This window comes from Sceloporus occidentalis, unplaced genomic scaffold, assembly GCF_023333645.1.
Source record: "Sceloporus occidentalis isolate IW3139 unplaced genomic scaffold, rSceOcc1.0.p SCAF_1, whole genome shotgun sequence".
In the NCBI taxonomy this organism is placed as follows: domain Eukaryota; kingdom Metazoa; phylum Chordata; class Lepidosauria; order Squamata; family Phrynosomatidae; genus Sceloporus; species Sceloporus occidentalis.
Genome location: NW_028316981.1, coordinates 110,230,789 through 110,252,929, shown reverse-complemented (window position 1 = coordinate 110,252,929; position 22,141 = coordinate 110,230,789). Strand labels below are relative to the sequence as shown.

The following is a 22,141-nucleotide window of genomic DNA, read 5'->3' as shown; positions in this document are numbered from 1 at the left end:
TTGTGTCTTTTCTCCCTAGGTGCAGTAAGAAAGGAAAAACAGAACTCTCATAGCCCTTTGAAGAGCTGCTATCAGTAATATTTTATGCTGATTTCTCTTCAAGGAAACATCCCAGAGATGTTCATGTTTCTTGCAAGATATTTAAGAGACATGATATGGGGTGGGAGAGGCCAAGACAATTTGTCATATACATCATAGTATATCAATATCCCATGTCATTGTATGATGCCATATGAATGTGACATTCATATGACTTTTTCTTATCAAATTATGAGAACATTTGTTCTAGGATTCTTTGTTTGATGGTTGTTGCCATTTTCTAGCCTGCTTCTGTCATTTTAAGCAGTAATGACTGCTATACATCAGAGTTTCTCCTCTAGCGTTTGATCTGGGGAAGGCAATGTATAAAATCACAACTGCATTTCAATCTTGTTTTGATCCTTTCTAGTGTTCAAGTTCTCAGATAAAACTTTTAACTAAAAAAAAGTATTACTAGAGAGGTAATACATTTTAGTAGAACCACAAAAACTCTGGAAAAGGTGGTCTGACTTCACTTTTATGTGATCTGCTTGCATATTTCTAGAATCCTTGCATCCTCTACCAAAAAATATGAAATTTACGAAAGAAGAGTGAGTAATAAGGCTGGGTTCCTCTGCTTCCTCCTCTGGGTCTCCAGCTTCTACACAGGGCATGACATACATGGCCTTGGGAGTCCCTTCCAATTATATTATTCTATGATGCATTTGAGTAAGAAGGGATAAACTACACACTACATGTATGATGCAGTGTGCTACTGGGTCTCATTTCCCTTCTTGGTCAGGTGTGCACACTCAATCTGCATTGGGACCACCAGGTACAAACTGAGAATGACATTTTCCCCACTGCACCTGAATGTTTTCTTACTTCACTCCCCAACAACATTGTAGTTGCTGTGTGCCTTCCTGACCTGTGGCAACTAATATGAATCTATCACAGGGTTTTCCGCAGCTACAAATGTGTTTTGTAGTGTGTTTCTGTGGCTGACCATGGAGTCAAACCCTAATCTCCAGAGTCATAATCCAATCCTCAAACCACTATACCATGCTGGATCTCATACACAGCATAGGCACTTTAAAATGTCCTATTCAGTTGCTTCCAGCAGATATTCCCATGCCCCTTTACCCCAGCTAGGGAAGGGAAAGTTAAACACATCTGGAGAAGGAAGATATAACCCTACTCTTGCAGAATGTGGTGTTTCTGCTACAAATTGAGCCTGTGCATGCTTAGAAGAAGAAAGGAAACAAGGCTAAGCTGGATAATGTGCATTTAAACATGCAATTAAGCCCTAAGAAACAGATTAGTGAAAGGCAAAAATTTAATTCTTCCCTCCCTGCTGTGATTTTGTCCATATACTGCAACATTGGAATAGCAGTGCAACTAGTGATAATTCCCACTGCACACACACACACACACCCTGAGTGAGACTCCTCTGCAGTGCATCACCATGTGGCTGCTATTTGCTTTACAGATAACATACAAATTAATTGTATTCATTCATATATTTCGCATCATTGTTAACATTAGAAGTACAGTGTTTAGGGATAAATTTGAGAGGAAATGGGTATCTATAAGATAGTGTTCCAGAACCTTAGGAAAGTGTTTTTGTTACATATGCTGCACTCTTATGTTTGATAGGCAGAATATATAAAACCTGAAATTAGCTGAAATATAATTCTGTGGGAAAACTATCTTGTGCACCTGATTCTGGAATTTTTCATCTTGGATGGCATGTGCTTGGCAACACTGCTCATTTTCAGAATGAGCTGGAAGAGATACCACCTTCTAACACAATTATTCTTACATCACTGTGACAATTTTCAGGCTCCCTCATGAACCATCTAGAGAGCAATCAGATTTTCAAGCTGTGCTCAGCTAATGATCTTTTTGTCTGAAAAATGTCAACAGACTGGAACTTTAGCCAAAACGGTTTTTTGTAGACGAGCATTCTTAGGCTGTTAAAGGGAGGATATTACTTTTTTATTGTTTTGAAGTGCATCCACTTTGGGGATCAAACTTTACGAGTTTTTAAAAGTTCTGTTTGGTGTCTGGAGTTGCTTAAATTACCAGAGTGAAGAGGAAAAAATTACACTCTGTCTTTATTGCTAAGATCACATGCAACATAAATATTGTTGGCTCACAGATAGTTTGAATGAAACATTCCATTTTACCTGATTTTGAAGATGTGCTAAAAAAAAATTTAAGTAGTTGCATGAGTGTGCTCTAAAGTGATAAGATGGTAGGTTAACTAGAAGGAATAGAAGAGTTCAATGTTTAACATATACATTTGTCTCATTTTCCCAAAACTGGCTCTATTTCCCGGACTATTTTTAGAAATGGAGCCATGTGTCTGGTCATTGTACTTGCTGCTATTTAATGAAGGGTGTTAAAGCTCACATCACATTCTGTCAGTTACTGTGAGTAAGCTACAGCCAGTGTGGCGTTTCAGAGGCTCTATTGGTATGGAACTTTGATACAGAAAAGAGATTGCTCTGCAATTTGACTGTGCTCACAGATGTTTTTTCCTGATTTCAGCAGGATTTTAAGTGAAGCTTTGAGGTGAGAGATTAACTAGGCTATCTTTGAAATCCGTATGTAGCACAGTTTTAGCAAGAGCCTATAGTGCACGTGCCAGAGTATCTCAGCTTGCAAAGTGATTTGATAATGCCAGGAAAGTGGTAGGTCAGTATTCTTGCATAAAATGGTACAGAAAATTAAGAATGACAATAGTCTAGAGATGGTGTTTGGCTTTAGCAGAGATCTACAGGCAACTGAAAAGGTACAAAGTATTACCAATGTAACTAGGGCAGAATGTGGAATAAGATAGTAGACCTGTAATTCCCAGTGTTCATTTGCAAGCACTGTGCTGGAATTGCTAGTCAGGGTGCACAGTGAATGCCTGGATTCTTAAGTCCCTTTGCACTTCAAATAACTCTCCACAGCTAATCTTCCAGTCATGTTTTGCAATTTCAAGCTTAAAGTTCAAATTATTCATCTTGTTGAGAAGGAAAGGCCCTTGCTCTCCTTCCGTGTATGTGCATCAAAATGGGCAACCCCTTCTAGCATGGCTTATAAGTTTGAGGAATTTTTGATCTGTGTAGGTTCTTCATGCCCCTTCACCAGATCTAGGAGTTTATTACTGAGGCTTGTAATACCCAACAAGTTTTCCTTAGTTTTATCCATGGAGAAAGCTAATTTACTATCCATCATAATAAATAATAAATAAATAAAATTTTTATTTATACCCCGCCCTTCCAAACGATCAGGGCGGCTTACAAGAGCAGCAAAGTGCAAACATCATACAAAGTTAAAAACAGCCAAGACCATAAACATAATAACAATCCTTAAAAACAATAAAAAGCCCCTTAGCCCAACCTCTCGGCCACGAGAGAGGAGGGAGGCCCGTAGGATATTTAGTCGGGGAATGCCTGATTAAATAGGAAGGTTTTAAGACCCTTCCTGAATTGGGCCAGGGTGGTAGATGAGCGGAGCTCCATGGGCAGCGTATTCCAAAGGGCTGGGGCAGCTGTCTTTCTAACCATGAAATAAAATGGTTACAATGCATTCTACTTTGTGATTACTGCTTACTGCTTTGAAGTGTAGTCATATCTTTTTAAGGGGATTGCTACACCTTGGGTGGAAGTCTTTTTGAGGATCAGCACAGCAAAGTGGAACCTGGGCAAGGCACAGATTCAACAAGAGCACATCAGATGAGAACTATGTAGGTGAGGGGATTTGGCCAGAAGATCTGTTAGATCAAGTAAGTACTAACCATGCATGGAAGATGGTAAATAAGCTAATCCCTGCTTTGCAAAGCATCACAGGAAGATTCAGTTCTCTAGCTGAGATTGGTAATGAGAGCAGTCTTCCAAGTCTGTAGGCTTTGACTTGTAAATCAAAACGAGGCTGTTCTTTACCTCAATGGTTTGTCTTGAGTACCACAGTACTCCTTTCTCTTTTCTTTTTTGAGTGACAGTGAGAATATAAATATTTTCTACATTCCCTACTGGAGACTTCATTATAACATCATAATTCAAATTAATTGCCTTTCCCCCCCTTTGGTTGTCCCAGATTAAGCTGATAGTGTTGTACTGTTGCCTTCTCTCCGAATGCTATGGATCTCTTCCCTGGGGCCAGTACTATTCTAAACCTCTGTGTATCACTGTGTGCTCACATGCACATATGTAGACAGCTGGACTTGTGCTGTGAAGGAGACATGTTGGATTTAAAAATTTTAAAAGGTTGTCATGATTTCACTGAAACAACCATAATCACAAGTATTTAAAATCATGGATTGTGTGTCAGAAAGTTCTTAATTAAGATCTTGTTCAGATCATACCTTTCTTGGACTCTGGTTAGCCAATTAGTCTCTCGGTCCCCTGTTTTAAAAGAGGATAAGAGTGAATGATAACGATGGTGATAACAGTCAATAGACAAATTCTGTGAAGTACTTTGAGAACCGAGTTAAAGGGTTCCCCCCTCCCCCAAATGCCAGTATTTAATTACTGTACATTTTACTATCTTTAACAAAGACAAAGTTACGGTGAACAAATGAAGAATAATAGCCATAGAAATACAGTTAATCAGCTGCTGCAAGCCCGGGAAGATCTCAACCCCATCACCACACCAGGACCTCCACCTTGAAATTACAAAGTGTTTGCCCTCAAATGTCCCCTCCAGCTGGTTCACATCCTGTTTAAAAGGGAACCTTTTTAGGGGCTAATATAGACTTAAAAAGGGGATTTGAAACAACAAATCTGATTCCAGGGATTCAGTTTTTGGTTTTTATTAAGCTGGACCTTTAACACTGATACATTTATGGGCTCGTGCAAGATAGCTCACAAGTTTTGACATGAGAGTAATCAAGGCAAGGCTTTCAGTCTGTTTCTCCACCATCATATGAACGCTTAGTGAGAACACAAAAAAGAGTCTTCTCAGTGGTTGATCTCAGTCTTTGCAATTTCCTCCCTTTGGATGGTCCCTTATCTGCTCCCTTTCTGCCAGTAGTTATATACATTTTATTCAGGTGGGCCTTCAGTTCTTAATTCATGTTGCAGTAGGGTCTTTTAATAAATTGTTGTATTACATAAAGGAAATCTTCCCAAGACGGGAATTCATATTCATTTACACAAAAAATTCTTAGAACCCCAAGCAGTATATTTTCATAGCTTTATTTATTTCTAAAGAAATCAATTTTGTGGAACCTGCTGACTTTTCAGGAAAAAATTTACAGACAATTCCACCACCATGGCAACTTTAATGCATACTTCCCTCACTTCTGCTGAGTACAAAAGTCATTGGTATCCCTTCATGTTATTTATCAACTTTAGGTTTCCAACTGCTGAGACAATAGGAATAACCCACAGAGAACCACATATTGTAAGATATGTGTTCCAGCCCGTGAAGCTGTTCTTCCCTGATTATATAAAGAACAATATATCCCTTGAAGTTCCAAGATCAAGAAAGTTACAAATAATGTTGTAGTTGTTACCTCTAACTCATCCTTAGGTGTCTGCAGTGTGAAGATGGTAAAACTGCAAAACTTCATTTGAAACCTCTACCATGTCCTGGAGTATTTGAACAATGAGGTTTTTTTCCTTATTTCCTTCATCACTGTTTCAGTTAGAAACTGACCACAGCCTCTTGTGTGTGCATCATAAGAGAATGGCAAAAAACAGAAGATGTACTAGTTTTCTAAATAAAAGTGTGTGGAGAGAGAAAATTCTGGTATATAATGGGGTAAACAGTTGTCATATGGATAGTATTTAAAAGTTTTATACAGTATTTAGACAGAGAACAAGGAGGAAAAGAGTATGGGCTGGGTGGTCAGGAAAAGACTGTAAAAAGGAGATTCTTTGTTAGAGGTCTTGTTAACTGAGGTATGGCTGTATTTACAAATAGATAAGATAAAACAGATGAACAACATGGGTCCAATTGTATGGGTAGGAGTTGGCAATGTATATGAATGTACATGAAGAACATCTTCCAGTGACTTCCCAAAGGAAAGCATTGGAGACATTCTAGTTTTTGTGTTCTCTGTGACTCACAGGAATCATGTTATGTCCCATGCTGAGACCAGTTCTGAACTTTCTTGAACTATGTATCCAGGCACAGCCTTGTTGGCCATGTACAAAATGCAATTATTTCCAAAATCAAAAAACAACAACAATGATACCTTTTTTGGGCCAATCAAAATGCATAAAATACATGTTGGAAGCTTTCGAATCTCCATTAGCTTCTTCATCAGGTAAAGATGTTAAAAATCATACCGGGGCGGGGGGGGGGGGGAGGATATTAGTCACAAGCCTGCATTTTCAAAATCTCAAAAAAATGTAGAAGAAAGAGAGCTTACAAAAATTGTGAAAACACTTGAAGAAGATATTTTGTCAAATGCGGGAAGTTTATCACACATAATGACCCCCAAATGAAATAAAGTGAAGTTAAACTGGAGGTAAAGTAGAGAAAAATGGCAGCTTTTACTTTCAGGAAGAGCAGTACAATCCTGGAAAAGGAGATGAAGATGGAACAGGCATGAGCAGCAGAGCAGAAAGGCCACCAGCTACTCTGGCTACTAAGAACAGGGAGAGCACCAGATAACCCTGCCCCAGAATTTACATTAAAGATTAAGAAAAGACAAAGCACTGGTGACTTCATGTGATGCCTCAGCAAATGCCAGCAGCAGCCAGGATAGGTTCTCCCCCAAATATGACAACCCCTTCAAGGGAAGTATCTGGCCCTGAGTGCTGAACTGGAAAGCCTACTCACCTTCCACATAAACTTAGTGACGATGGGGCAGTCTGCATTTTTCAACATATCAGACTCCATGCGTATTAAGAATATCACATTTGCCCATGTATGCCTTTGAGAAGGAGTTTCAGAGGCTGTGCAACTGCTGTGATAATGCCATACTGCATAAGGTGGGGTGAGGTTTAATCCAGGAGAGAGAAAAGTTGGAGGAAGGGAGAGAAGGACTCCCAGAGTTCCACAGAACCTAAAGCCAATAGATATTTGTGGAAGATACTGACCAGCGTGGACATGGAAAGAAACTCTGCTGATGATTACTTGAATCTTTACATAATTGTCCAGCTTTGTCATCCCTGAGGAGTATCAAGAATCTATACTGTATAATCCACTGCTAATGAATCCAGTTTGCAAAGCTCACAGTGGCTTGTGTGCAGCATAGAAAACCATGTCATAGGGAGATGCTCTTTTCTTCAAAAGTGGTCTTCCAGCCAATTTCAGGTATGTTGGGAGTGGGGAGGGAGGGAATTGACAGTTTTGGCAGTCTCTGCAGTACCAAGAGTGTCCCAAAAGCACAAACTCAGAGCCTAGACTCACTATGGTTGCCAATAGGGCTAGATGAAGTGTCATCACATGGCAGATTTTTAGTCTGCTCAGGTCCAACAAAAAGATAAGTGAATGGTCTTATCAGGCATGCTTATATCACAGATAATGTGGAACTATTTGGGAACTGAGATACTAGACAATCCCCCCCCCCCCCTTTGTCTTCTGATGCCTTCTTATGCTTGTTATCATTGTTTGCCTTCAAGCCATTTCCAATTTATGGTGACCCTAAGGTGACCCTATCATGAGGTTTTCTGGGGCACAGCATGTGTAACTCACCCAAGGTAACCCAGTGGGTTTTGAACTCTGGTCTGCACAGTCAAAATTCAATGTTCAAGCCACTATACCACACCAGTTCATTTCCCCCTTTATCCACCCTTGCCCCCCACCCCCCCCAAAAAATCTCCTGAATTAATACTTGAATTTCAAGAAAGGTTTCCACCTACCCCCAAAGAAGTTGCTCTTGAGATGCAAATACTAAAAAAGTGAAACTTTCCCACTTAGGCTTCCTTTGGCTAGTTTGTTACCTCATATTATCAGTTATATATCTGTTAAAGAGTTTTGAAACCTGGATTCCCTGGAGCTGCCATGGATATAAAAGGAAACTCTCTCTCTCTCTCTCTTTCTCTCTCTCTCTCTCTATATATATATATATAAAAAATCAAAACAAAAAACTACCCTAGGGTTCCACAAGAAATCATCAGGGCTTCTGTGAGAGATTGTGATGGGAGGAGCGCGTGTGTTGTAGATATAATGGTTTTTATGCAGGGGTTCCCAGAGACTTCAATATGTTTCAATTGTTCTTCCAGGGTAGAAAGGTTGAGAAAGTTTGCTTTACTGTCTTTTATTTAAAAACACTCCTCAGAAGCCTTTAAAAAAGTAGAAATAAAAAATTCAAGTTAAAGTTGTAAATTACTGCCTCACCTCAGGTCTCGGCTTTTTTGGGTGTGTGTGTGAGGAATTAGGTATAACATCAATATAAAATTAATACTAATATTTTACTTATTATTTTCTACTCTTGTAGTTATGTGAAAGAGATATGGTAAAAATAAAATTGCAGTTTTTAAAAACATAACATATGTTTTCCATATTTATCCTTAGATCTGGGGCGGCATGAGACACTAGTAAGCACAATGAAAATGTTAAATAAGAGTGCTTGCCCTTTTGTTGTTTGAAATCTTTTGGACCATTTAAAGTTGCAGGAAAAGCTTATCATTTGTTTTCTTTCCACTCAACTTCCTTAACACATAGGTGGACAGAATGAGTTGCATCTAAAAGAATTGCTGTTGTTGTTGTTGTTGTTGTTTATTTATCTAGCACCATAAATATACAGACATCATAAAATCAACACATAACCTGACAATGGCGTACAATCTAAAAAGTAATAAGATAAAAATAATATGCTGTGATTAGACTAATTAACTTATTAAAATACAACAATAACCCTGTAAAAACTATACAACAGATAATAAATTAACAATCTAGATTAACAAACAATATCAAATTACAGTTCAAAATGCTTCCAAGAATAAGAAAGTCTTTCGTTTGGATTTGAAACTGGCCAAAGAGGAAATTGTCCATAGATGTTTGGGGAGGTGATTCCGAGAGTGAGGAGCTGCAAGCGAAACAGGATGAATCCAATTTAGAGAAGACAAAACCCTTGGTTGAACAAGGAGCCCTGAGCTCCTGGACCATAGGAGTAGGGTGGTAAGATGAGATAAGAGCAAACAGATAAGGTGCGGAGGGGGCGGGGCGCTGAGGTTATGTAGTTCTTTGAACGTTAACAGAAGCAACTTATACCTGTTCCTAAAAGGAATGGGCAGCCAGTGGAGGGATACCAGGAGCAGGGTGACATGATCAAAATGAGGAGATGAAAAGATAATCTTAGCAGCAGAATGTTGAATGGAGATTAAAGAACTAAGGTGGAATAAAGGGAGCCCTGTTAAAAGAAGATTGCAGTAGTTAAGGTAAGAGATAACCAGGACATGAACTAAAGTCTTAGCAGAAGAGACCAACAAAAAAAGGTCTGACTGTAGAAAAAAAAGAGTAGACATGACTTAGCTACAGCCTGGATCTGGGGAGCGAATGACAATAAAGAATCGAAGATAAAGCCAAGGCTACGTGTCTCCTTCACAGGATGGATGAGGAAATTATTGACCTTGATAGAAAATGTATATTGTAAAGTAGGTTTTTGCAGAAAAATGTGCATTTCTGTCTTAGCCATGTTAAGTTTTAAATGCCAATGACACATCCATGTTGAGATGGCTGAAATACATGATGTAACACACTGTTTGATGTCTGGAGAAAGTTCTGAGGTGGAAAAGTATAGCTGAGTGTCGTCGGCAGAAAGGTGATATATTTGATATGAACAGTATGAACTGTTAAGATTACCTAAGAAAGTTGTATAAAGAGAATAACAATGGGCCCAAAACAAAGTCTTGTGGAACTCCAACTGACAAAGGAAAAGAGGAAATGTGCCCTCCAGCTATTACAGCAAATGATCAATCTGAAAGATATGATCCGAATGAATTAAGAACTTAATCAGTAAATCCTAGGTCATGGAGTAGATCTACCAGAAGACCATGATTGACTGTGTCAAAAGCTGCAGGAAGGTAGAGAAGGATAAGAACTGAATATAGGCCTTTAGACTTGGCCTGGAGGAGATTATCTGTAATTTTCGTAAGGGCCATCTCCATGGAGTGCAAAGGATGAAATCCAGTTTGAAAAGGATCCATAATAAAATTATCAGAAAGAAACTCGAGACAGCAGACATAAACAGCATGTTCCAGAGCTTTAGAAAAGAAAGGTAACAATGAGACCTAAGTTAGAAAGAGAAGATGGATCGAGTGAGGACTTCTTAAAAATTGAAGAGACAGTAGCTTAAGAATCGAAGAGACAGTAGCTTAAATACAGAGGGAAACAAACCACTATAGGGAAAGAGATTAATAAAATGAAGAAGAGAAGGTAAGCAATGGTAATTAGGAAGTGGGAAGGAACTGGATCAAGGGAACAAGTTGAAGAATTAGAGGACCTAAGCAACTTAGATAATTCATCCTATGAAACAGAATAAAAAAATAGAGATATTTGATATGTTGGTAAAGAGGAGGGATCAGGAACTTCATCGTTTCAATTTTGGTCTTAAAGAAGTTTGCAAAGTCATTGGGAGAAAACAAAGAAGGAAAAGGTGGAGCAGAGGACTCTCACAAATAGTTAAAAGTCAAAAAGAGATGTTATGGACACTGTTCATTAGCATTAATCAATGAAACATAATATTTCTGTTTAGCTAACAAAATAGCATGGAGAAAAGAAGAGAGAATGAACTTGTAGTGCCTGGACTTCCTCCATAAATGCTAAGCTACACAAGAACAGGAATGGAGATACTGAACAGAAGGAGTAAGCCAGGGCTGAGGTTTAGTAAAGAGAGTCACATGTGTTGCCAAAGGGTATCAAGAGTTGAAGATAGAGTTGCCAAGATTTAAAGAAGATAACGAAGAGTCCAATGCTTGTGAAAAGGCCTCAAGTTCAACAGAATGAAGATTTTAAAATGAGCGAGTAACAAAATGGTGAGGAGGTGGTCAATGAGCAAGTGTGAAAAGAACCCAATAATGATCAGACATCGAAATTCAGTGGCAAAATAAGGAGAAATAACACACTATTTAGTAAGAACTAAACCAAGACAATGTCCAAGGGAGTGTGTAGGAGAATCAGAGTAAAGCTCAAGTCCAAACGAAGACAGCAAAGAACTAAGATGTAAAACTGCAGGGTCTTTAAGATCATCCACGTGAATGTTAAAGTATCCCCAAGATGAGAGTGGGGATTTCATCCAAAACTGGGGGGGGGGGGGGGGAAATCAGCCAAGAATCAAAATCAGATATAAAAATGGACCAGGTGGACAATAGATAATGCAACTCATAGATGCAAAGGCAGGAAAAAATATGTGCAAAGGGGACTATCAGAAGCTGATATTCCTGTCTGCTACCCTCTATAACAACTTCTGCTCTGATAGTTTTAACCAATTTTCAGGAATTTAATATTTATCTATAGCACAGGTCATCACACCATTCACGAAGGCTCTCTAACCCTTGAACTGGAGGCTTTTGGCCCTGTCAGTGATAGTGGATGGAGTGAGCAGGGAAATCTACTTTCACTGTCCTCTTTATATGCACATTTATCTGTCTCTTATCTGTTGTTCATACCTCATTAATTTTACCTGTTTATTATTGTACTGCCTCTAAACCACAGATCTTCTCTTCAGCATTTTTAAGAGGACACAAGAAAGTTTGATTATACATTCATATTCTAAAACATCTTAAATTAAATTCTTGTTAATTGGAATGCACATTGCCATACCAAATAGTTCCACAAGAGTATAGATCAATTTAACTGTGAACACTTTCCCCACCAATGTTTTTAATATTATTTGATTCATTAAATGCAAAATATATTTTCAAGTTTTTCAAAACAAACATGCATCAGTATAATTATGATTTTGCTAATGTTATTTTTTCTAATTATTGTTCTCTAGAAATTACAAATTAGTGTAATGATTAAACAGGCAATTAATATTTAACTTAGCTATTGTGTTTGTTTTCTCGTATTGTCTTCCATTCATTGTTAAGACTTAAATAACATAGGAATATATTAACATATAACAAATTATATCATCTATCTTTATTACTGAAAGAGATATTGTTGCAAACTAACACATTCTTGTTCTGATAGCTACCTGTATGTACATATAAATGTTGCTGATTGTTTTGTTGGGAAAAGCTGTATATTGTGGAAGTTGCTGTTGTTGTTTTATTCAATAAATGTATATCTTTCTTTTCATCTGTCATTGAGCTCAAGGAGATATAGGTCCAAAACACACTGCAGAAATAATCCAGTTTGAGACTACTTTAACTGCGCTGGCACAGTGCTAGGAAATCCTGGAAATTGTAGTTTATTGTGGCACCAGGGCAGTTAAAGTATTGTGCAGGCCCTGAAAAGACCCAAACCACATTGGTTTCAGCAGATATGTTGTGTCATGTGCCTTCAGATTATGCCCTTGGACTAATATGGATTCAACATACCTTGTCAAGTGTGCTTGATGAACTACGAACTGCCTCTTCCTAACCCAGTCCTGGATTTTGCTGATGATGTATATATATAGGTTACTTTAACCACATGGATCATTTAGTAAATTCATTATTTATCATACCAGAATTTCTGATCTTCTGATAATGTACATAATTTTATCCATCTGACATAATACAGGTGGCCCTTCATATCCATGGATTCAAGCATCCATGGCTTGAAAATACTTCAAAATTAAAAATTCCCAAAAGCAAACCTTGATTTTCCATTTTATATAAGGGTTGCAATTTTACTGTCCATTATATTTTAGTGGGTCTTGAATCCCTGGATTTTGGTATCCATAGTTGGTCCTGAAACCAAATCCCAGGGGACACCAAGCACCCACTGTACTTGTTTTTATGTATGGGAAAGTAGATTCAGGTCACACCTTAAGGATTTGCTGCTTTGATGAAACATAAATTCGAATTGGGGGAAAAACTGGATACTAATATGAAGAGGAAATAATGGTACAACACGTTACACTTATGCATAAGATCACTGTTGGGGGGGGGGGCATATATTTCCAAAAGTTATTAATCTGTTTCCTTTGTAATACAGTACTATGGTAAGCAGAATATAGTTTTGAGTTGAGGCATTTAGATTTGATTGTTGCCCAAATATTGGAGAATTCAGAGATATTTTCCCCTCTTTTTTCTTTTAGGCCCTTCAAATCATCACAGCCAGTCAACTCTGAGACCGCCTCTTCCACCACCACATAATCACACTCTGTCTCATCATCACTCCTCCGCCAACTCTCTCAACAGGAACTCCCTAACGAATCGGCGGAATCAGATCCATGCACCAGCTCCAGCACCGAATGATCTGGCCACCACTCCTGAATCTGTTCAATTACAAGACAGCTGGGTGCTTAATAGCAATGTGCCCCTTGAGACCAGGTAGGCAATCAAAAAAAAGTTTGCCTTTGGTGGGGCTGTCTTGAAGACACTGTATTTTTGAATGTCACTGAAACAGTACATAAGCCTAGTTATTTGAGGGCCAAAACAGATGGGCAGGAAAAAGTGGCTTTATCCTGCTTTTTTCCAAAGCAGGTTGAAATCCCACTGTGCACACAGCCCATACCCAAGGTAGGCTGAATGCACACAACACAGCATTAAGCTGTGCCACTGGGTAATTTTTTTATGCCTCCTCACCATGCATGTACACCATCACACAAACACACCACTGGTGACCCCCAAGTACCTTCCACTGCTTGCCCAGATGCCATCCCATTGGATAGTCACCCATTCAATTGGTCACACAGTCACAGATGTGATGCTCTGCTTGTACAGGGCATCCATGCACTGCTGTATGAATGATACATTGAGAAAGCACACCATGGACATGCCTCCTTCACCCCATGCCTCCCTAGTGGACTGTCTAGTTTGTATATATTGTAATTACATCCATTGAAATTGTCACACATTCATTGCTTTGCTTTGCCACAGCCCCACATTTGTGTTGGGCTGTTTATATGCAGGGGCGAAGATGTGCATCTTCTATGCTAAGCCAAACTATCCCAAGTTCTGGTGGCTCCAGTTTTTAGTGTCAGAGTATGGCTTTGGCTCGTTTCCAACCACTTTGGAGGCATGTGTCATCTTAACACCCTGCCTTCAAAGCAGTTGGAAAATTTTTTATTTGGCCCGTCTATTCTACCCCGACAAGATTTTAGGAGATCTAACTGACAATTACATTAATGAGGAATTTGAATATTCTTGGCTAGGGATTACTAAATTATATGTAAGAGATTCATAAACATATAGATATGATCCAGTCCATCTATGGACTTCTCTTCCAACATCTTCAGTGGTGTTCACAGTGTTTCACTTTGGCTGTGTTGTAGCCATAGAAAAGAAATCATGGGTGAATAAAATGTTAAACAGGAATAACATAAGATTTGTGGGGGAGAAAAGTTATGGGCTGGAGCGGATTTTAGGGCTCGGGAGAGTGGAGCGTCCACATGCTCCCAAGCTCTACTGTGCTGTCTGGGTGCCATCATGGCTTGCCCCAATCCACATGGGGCCCGCCATGATGACGTTCATGTGGCACAGTGTCCAAAAGGTGCGGTGCCACATGGAGTCATCGTTGCACATGAGGGTGGCAATGATACCCCCTGGAAAACCTAAAAAGAAGCTGAGAGCAGGTTCTTTTTATGCTTCATGGGGGCCGCAGCGTTTGTCTGCTGCAGCCTCCATCCAGGGCAGAAAGGGGCAGCTTCTCACTGCCCCTTTCTGCCCATCTATATCCCTCCTAAGTTACCAAAACTTGGATCTAACCTATAATGCAGAAATAATACAGTTTGACACCACTAACTGTCATGATTCAATGCTATGGCATTCAGGATTTTAAAAATTTCTTTATTATTGTTTGTTTTTGTGGCACCAGAGTTTTCTGACAGAGAAGGCTAAATGTCTCACAAAAGTACAAATCCCAGAATTCCATAGCATTGAGCCATGGCAGTTAAAGTGCTGTCAAACTATATTATATCTTCAGTATAGATTAGACCTTGGTCAGTTCCACTTAACTGTTGCTTTCTTTGACTACTCATCAGATAGATGCACCCAACAAATAGAATGTATGTGACACATTTCATTATAAAACACAGTTGGGTATTATAAGGGTATATTGACTAACCATTACTGATAAATTATGCATTTGGCCCATCCTGAAGTAATAAGCAGGACTAATTTGAAACTAAGCATTTTGGGAGACTGGAGAAACAATCCTGATTCAAAACTGACAGAGCTATATTTTTAATTTATATTTCATCCAACGTGCAGACTCACTTAAATCCCTCTTGTACATACTGTCAGTTTGATGCCTGTAGGGCAAACAGTAATGTTTTAAAAGGTGCTGTGTTTGTTAACTGGTGACAGAAAGAGAAGTGAGAGGACTTTCTAAAGTGTACTATTTCTAAATGTTCTCCATTATTACTGTATATTCTGAGTTTTTATATTTTATTAAAGCTCAGTCTGAGTTTATAAAAGCAAGTGAAAATAGGGATTCTTTGTAACAATACAGCTGTAGTTTTACATTTTACATTTCATTTGCATATAAGCCAAGATTCTTCTTTCTCTGTTTAGCTTCACATATACTATTTTGTTAACTCCTCACATCTTTAGCAATGCACATATAGAACAAGAGGACAACTCAAATCATTTGACAGTCATCATGATGAATTTACGTGACACTTTGCTTAACACATTATTCATACATTTTTCTGATGTGGAGTCTGTAATTGATTTAGGTCCTATGGATGTGTGTTACTGGATATGTTCCAGTATGTGCAGCAAAATCTTTGGAAAGGTGAAAGCTACCAAATGTGTGTTAGTTCTAAGCTTCTTCTAGTTCATAAGAGCAATTTGGGAAGATACTACCAGACCAGCAGTAATGAATGTCTGGTGGGCTGCATAAAAGTGGCTGTGGTAAAGCCTCTAACAAACAAATAAGCCAAAAGCAAAACTTTGCTCCATGATGCTCACAACACTGGATAATGGACCGCCAGTGTAATTGCTAAAAATTGATATTCCTGCATGAGATGATTAAATCCATTTGAGTGTGGCTTATCGGTTATGTGACAAAAAACGCTTTGGTCTTTTGGTAGATACTCTACACCACAAGCTGGATAGGGACCTATTGATTCTGCTGGACCTCTCAGCAGTTTTAGTGCATCAGCTGTGGTGTCATTCACTTTACTAGATGGGATCTGGAGGTACTGGTATGTTTGGTCCTTGGAAATGTGAGTTCAGGAGGGGGTTCTGGTGATTCCTGTTGAATATCCTGTCATCAGCTTACAAGATCTTCCAGGGTTCTGCTTTGTCTCCCATGCCATTTGACATATTGATGAAACATCGGGGAGAAGTTTCAGAGTTTGATGTCACTAGTATAATTTGCCTCAGATGCCGCTGACAAATAACCACAGGAAACCAAGCTGGAGGAAAGGCCACAACTTTATTAATAGCAAACAATTGGTAGGGTTGGCACCAAGCATGAGGTCAGGATCTGCGAAATCAAACAACCCCATGTTTGTCTGATTAGCGAAAACCTGGTACCTACCAGGCATTGGGATGATCTAGGGGCTAAGGAACACCACTTGACCACAACGCTGCCATGCGTTCACATATTCACTAAGCCCCTAGTCACTGGGAGGCATCCTTGCATTATGGCCCCCGCAATGGCCATACGCCTGCCCTATTCGCCCCCAGGTCCCGACTGACTCCCAAACCAGAGCTCCGTAGCCCTGGTACGACACCATGCAGATCCTGGCCTATGCTGCCGACTCCAAGTTGTGACAAAAAACCCACGGACCAAGCGGTGGGTGGGTGGGAGAGGCACTCCGTTGCCTCCTACCTTCGTACTCGGCTCCGAACCGCTCGGAGCCAAGCACCGACTGAGGGCCGGAGCTGGCCGCGCAGCCTTATATAGGCCCCGGCTCCGCCCCCATGTCACCTGATCCAGGAAACTCCTCCTCCCGGGCAGCTGACCAATGAGCTGCCCTGGAGGACCAAGAACTCCCGGATCATAGAGCCCGGCCCCTAGAGTGTCGCAGGGTGGAAGCGACTCCACTTGTGCCCTGCGCACCAATAAGGGACCAGGGCAAGCCCCAGAGGCCTCTGGGGCTTGTAGTTTGTCGCCGCTTCTAGCGGCAAAGTGGCTTGCCCATCCAGCCGGGTGGCCGCTTTTTCTCCTTTCCATCTAATTCCAAGGAAGACATTTATCTGCTAAACCAACTGCTTGCTGTCAGAAAATGACTGGATGAGGGATAAAAAATCTAAGTTTTATCTAGATAAGACAGAGGTGCTTCTACTCAGTACTGGCTCTTGTTTTTGGTTATAGTAGATTTGGAAGCCTTTCATAATAGAGAGTGCTGCACTTTTGCCTCATACATTTCAAATGTTTCAGACTGAACATAATGTCAGCTACTGAATTCTACAGAACCAACAAGGTTGTAGGGCTAGCAATCCAAGCCTTGTTCTTTGCTGCCACATTTGTTGAGAATAAGTCAGCTACAATTTGTGGCTTACTCTTGGATAGTATAGTGGATCTGGCATTTATTGTTAAGAACTGCACAGATGAAAATTCTTATCCTATTTGGTCACAGTCAATCTTCCATGTTTCTCTGTGTTACTGTTTTCTAAAATTAGATTTTAAAGGCGTATAAAGCATCCAACTATTTCAGAATGGTGTTGACTTTTAGCCTATTTTGTGTGAGTACAGCATAACTGTCAAAAAGAGTTCCTGTGAACTGAATTTTAAGATTCATTCTTCCATAGTGCAGGATCCTGGATTCTTCTTGTTCATGATACCTGAACCCTTACAGGGTTTATTTTTGTAGCTGTAAATACAGTGAGCTATAACTTCATTTTATTCAATAAAATAAATTTCAGTTTTAATTAAATTTTATGCACACTTGATCATCTATTATGGATATATATATATATATATATATATATATATTGTAAAACATATTCAGGTTTTGAAATGGAGGAAAATTCCTAGAAATCTTTGTTTCTCAATTTATCAAGCTAGGCAAATTTTAACCTTGTGAACCCATTCTGTACCATATATACAAAACTATTATTATTTATTGATATGAATAATTTAACTTCGGAAGAGGTACCTAGATCCCATAAGATAAGTAATAGCTATGGGGAAGCTTAAAGATAAAAGTTTCAATTTATATGCTTAAAACTATGTAACTGCCTTGTGAAAAACTGTTGCTCTTTTGGCTACATGGAAGCTGTTGTGAAGTAATAGAATTTGCATATCCACACAGGAGTCAGCTTTGTGCAGTGGGCATGTATTGTATGACAAATTATTTTCTCTGTTAAAGTGATTGTAAAGTTGGGCAGATCTGCCAAGTCTATTTCCAGAAATGTCCTCCTTTTCCCACCTTCAAGTCCATTTAATGAAGATTTTTATAAAATTGGGGGGGGGGAAATCCATACATATTTTGTGCACATCTTCCACGTGGATGTTTTAATGGCTGATATAGTAGATACATGGCCCTTTAAGTGAAGTAGTAATTCTATGCATTTTGGAGGTTTTCAGTAGGGTTTTGTTTGTATTTTTCAAATGTTTGCATGTTACTAAACACATTTTTCTTATTTTGTATTACACATCACAAACCAATTTTCAATAGTACTTTATTCCTCAGTTTTGAACAAATAAATTCAATGAAACAAATTTCTTACTATCCTCTAGAATGAAGACACTGGTGTCATAGAAGCTTTAGACTGCTGTGACTAATAACTGTTTCTCAAATTAGCTGGAAAAGTAGAGAAGCATTTTTTTACTAAGTTTCTTCTTAAAGTAGCAACAAATAATTTCAGCAATGTTCTTCCTACTGTGAGAAAGTTTTTGAAATCTACATGGTTTTTGAAGGCTATTCACACTTTGGGACGTGTTTGGCACAAAATTTATACCTGGTTGTTTCACACAGTAAACGGCATTTTCTGCACAGGAAAGAACACTTTCTGCATTGGAAAAAATATTTGAATTCAGAATTACTAATTCATATGCAGAAAATGCTGTTTTCTATGTAAATCAACTATCTACAAGCTTTATGCAGAACAAATTTCCAATTACAGTTTTTCCTGTGCAGAAAGCAGCATTTTCTGTGCTCAAATTAATATTTCTACATTGAAAAAAAATTTTCTACCCATAAAAATGGTGTTACACAGAAACAAAACAAAAATAATGGCCACAGATGATTTACATAACTTTAAAAGTAGACAATATTGAATTAGTTAATGATTTTCATACTTTGGTTCAGTCGTTAGAATGGAGATTGCAGTCAAGAAATCAGAAGAAGACAAAGGTGGGATACATACCACCAAAAAGAGGCGCCTCCCCGACGCCTCTCTTTCCTACGCAGGAGCGCTGCAGCATACAAATTGTGCGGTGCTGCTGCGCAGGAAAAAAGGAGCCTGAAAAGATGGCTCCTTTTTGCAGCACCGCAAAGCACCAGAGACGGGGCGGTTGCATCACAGCTGAGCAGCCCCATTTGGAGGCTGCGCAGCTGTGACGTAACTGTAACGTGCCGCGTCTGGTAGGTGCGCTACAGCTATGGCGCCCTCGTCACATGTGAGGGCTGCCGGGCGTGTGGGCGCTCCACCCACCAGGCAACCCTCGCACGTGACGAGGGCACCTCAAACGCCTGTCTATCTAGCGCCTAAGATTTGGAAGAGCAGCTATGAAGGAATTAGACAAGATCTTGATAGGAAAAAGCCCAGCTTGCTTGAAATGTGGTACTAGAGAAGAGTTCTACAGATACTGTGGTCTGCTAAAAACATAAATAAATGGGTCCTAGAGCAAGTCAAGTCAGAACTCTTCCTAGAAACCAAGATGACTGAACTGAGATTGCCATACTTTGGATATATCATGAGAAGACATGACTTACTAGAAAAGACACTAATGCTTGGTGAGCTAGAAGGCAATAGAAAAAGAGGATGACTGCTTTCCAAATGGATAGACACAATCTATGAAGCCATGGCCCTGAATCTGAGCGATCTGAACAGGGCAATTGATAATAGGTGACTTAGGCCTGAAACACACAGGCCAAAAGCACTAGATTTGGGTCAATCTGGGGGCATGGTGTACAGATGACACATGTCCCTGAAATGGGCCAAAGCTTCACTGCAGCCAGCTAAGGAGGCCTGGGGCCACCAGAAAAAGGAGCACAAAAGAGTGTTCCTTGTCAGTGGCCTGTTTGGCAGCAGTCAACCTCAAGACCATAGCATCTGGTCACTGCAGTCCCATGCTGAACGGTCAGTGATCGGTGCTGGAGTGGCCAGGGGCCACTCCAGGCTGCCTTTCTGCTTGGCCCCCATGAGGTCCCCCATACATAAGGTCACCATAAGTTGAAGTCAGCTTGATGAGAGAAAAATATTAAGAAGTACTTTTGGGAAATTTCACTAAAAGTACTTCAGCCATCCCACATTTTTAACACTAATCTACATTTTGTCTTCAGTCTCCATGACTTTTTTTCCCTAAACATTTTTATCAGCAGGAACAGGGAAACCACTGAACCTTTTCACCTGAAATCTTGCTTTATGACTTTACCTTTCTGCATTGACATTCTGTTCCCAGCTGGCTATAGACTTTTCACGTTGCACTGCACTTTAATTTTGCAGTTTTCTTAGTCTTCCTTGAAATGTGGCAGCATATTAATCTCAATACTGAGATTCCTCAGTAGACTGTCCCCCACCTCTGATTTGTGCTGTATGTGTTTTAGGAAGGAGGGTTCCCTGTTTTTCTTATATTCTGCATGTTTTCCCTTCTTGTTAACACCAAATGACACAGTGGTATGTATTTAACTTTTGAGAGACATCTACAATTGTGTTACTATTTGCCTTCAACTTGACTCCAATTTATGATGACCCTATCATAGGGTTTTCTTGGGAAAATTTATTGAGGATAGGTTTGTCATTGCTTTCCTCTAAGGCTCAGAGAGCATCCTCTTCTGAAGTGGGTTTTGTATGGTGGGATTGGAGCCCTCATCTCTTTGATTAACGCTACACTATGCTTGCTCTCACCTCTAAAGTGGGAAAACAAGACTTGAAAATTATATCAGTAATGAAATAGAATGTAACAGCTAACACAAAAAGTTAAACTAGGCAGATAGGAGGGCTTCCCAGCCATATAACATTTGGTTTTGGTTTTGCTAGCCCTTAACAATTATTATATTATTTCCTTGAAAGTTTGTAGAGCAGATGTGCCTTATGTAAAGCTTTGCAGTTATACAACCAAGGTTCTCTTTCATTTTCAGTACTTAGCTGTTTTACCAAAAGGTATATATGTTGTTGTTTTTAAGAAAATATTTCTTGTGTTCTGTTTGAAACCGACTTCCTCTTTTTTAATTTTTTTTAAATTTTTTATTATTTTTTCCTGTTTATTGCAAGCAAAACAACTATTGTTACTGAGATGAATACTGAGCAGTCTAATACCTAATATTCAGATTCAGATAGTATAATTGGACACTAAGCATACAGAGTTTTCCATTTAAAGGCTTGAGTACTTTTGAGAGATTCTTCATGAGTGCTATAGTGATGGTAGTATTCTTTATAGTGCAAGTTTACATCATCGCCTTCAGTGGATTAAGCTCCTTTGTTATGGAAACCACACATGGGGCCATTTGCAGATGCCAATCAAAGGCATAATGGCTCAGAAATTAGGGTAACCCAAAAGCTATTATGGATTTTCTTTGAAAGGGTATTTGTCAAAGATTGGAGTATGTCCTAATGCCAGTTCTGATGCCTGCCTGGTGTTATTTATATTGGTATGAATTAAGTCTCCATTGCTGTAATTAGCAATGCTTTAGTCTGAAGAGAAAGAAGAAAAGTTTAAATAGCAAGGAGAAATTATTGCTATTCTTGAGCACTGCGAGATTTTTTTCCTTCCATTTGCCAGTAGGCAGTGGTTTGCATATTTTGAAATATTTGTTTCTTCAGTAGATTCAGACAGATACTGGGAAGGGAAAGCTTAGATACTGAAATGTAAGCTTCCAAGCAAGTTGTAATGGCTTAAATCTTCACTGAGAAATTGAATAACACCTGAACTTTTTTTGAGGTTCCAGCCATAAATCCTCACTTAGCTATGAACCTAAAACTACTCTTTAGCCCATCACTATTTCTCAGCCTAGCTTAAC

The 22,141-nt window shown here is 39.2% G+C and overlaps 1 protein-coding gene across 7 annotated transcripts in view; it reads left to right on the top strand.

Annotated features, from left to right (window-relative positions):
• TENM2 (teneurin transmembrane protein 2) overlaps positions 1-22,141 on the top strand; it is a 1,152,237-nt gene that overhangs the window by 839,720 nt on the left and 290,376 nt on the right. For all 7 annotated transcript variants that reach the window (XM_089531991.1, XM_089531984.1, XM_089531975.1 and 4 more), the window contains one exon: positions 13,157-13,391. In XM_089531991.1, coding sequence (XP_089388117.1) covers positions 13,157-13,391 — 235 coding nt within the window. The remainder of the gene's footprint in view (positions 1-13,156; positions 13,392-22,141) is intronic.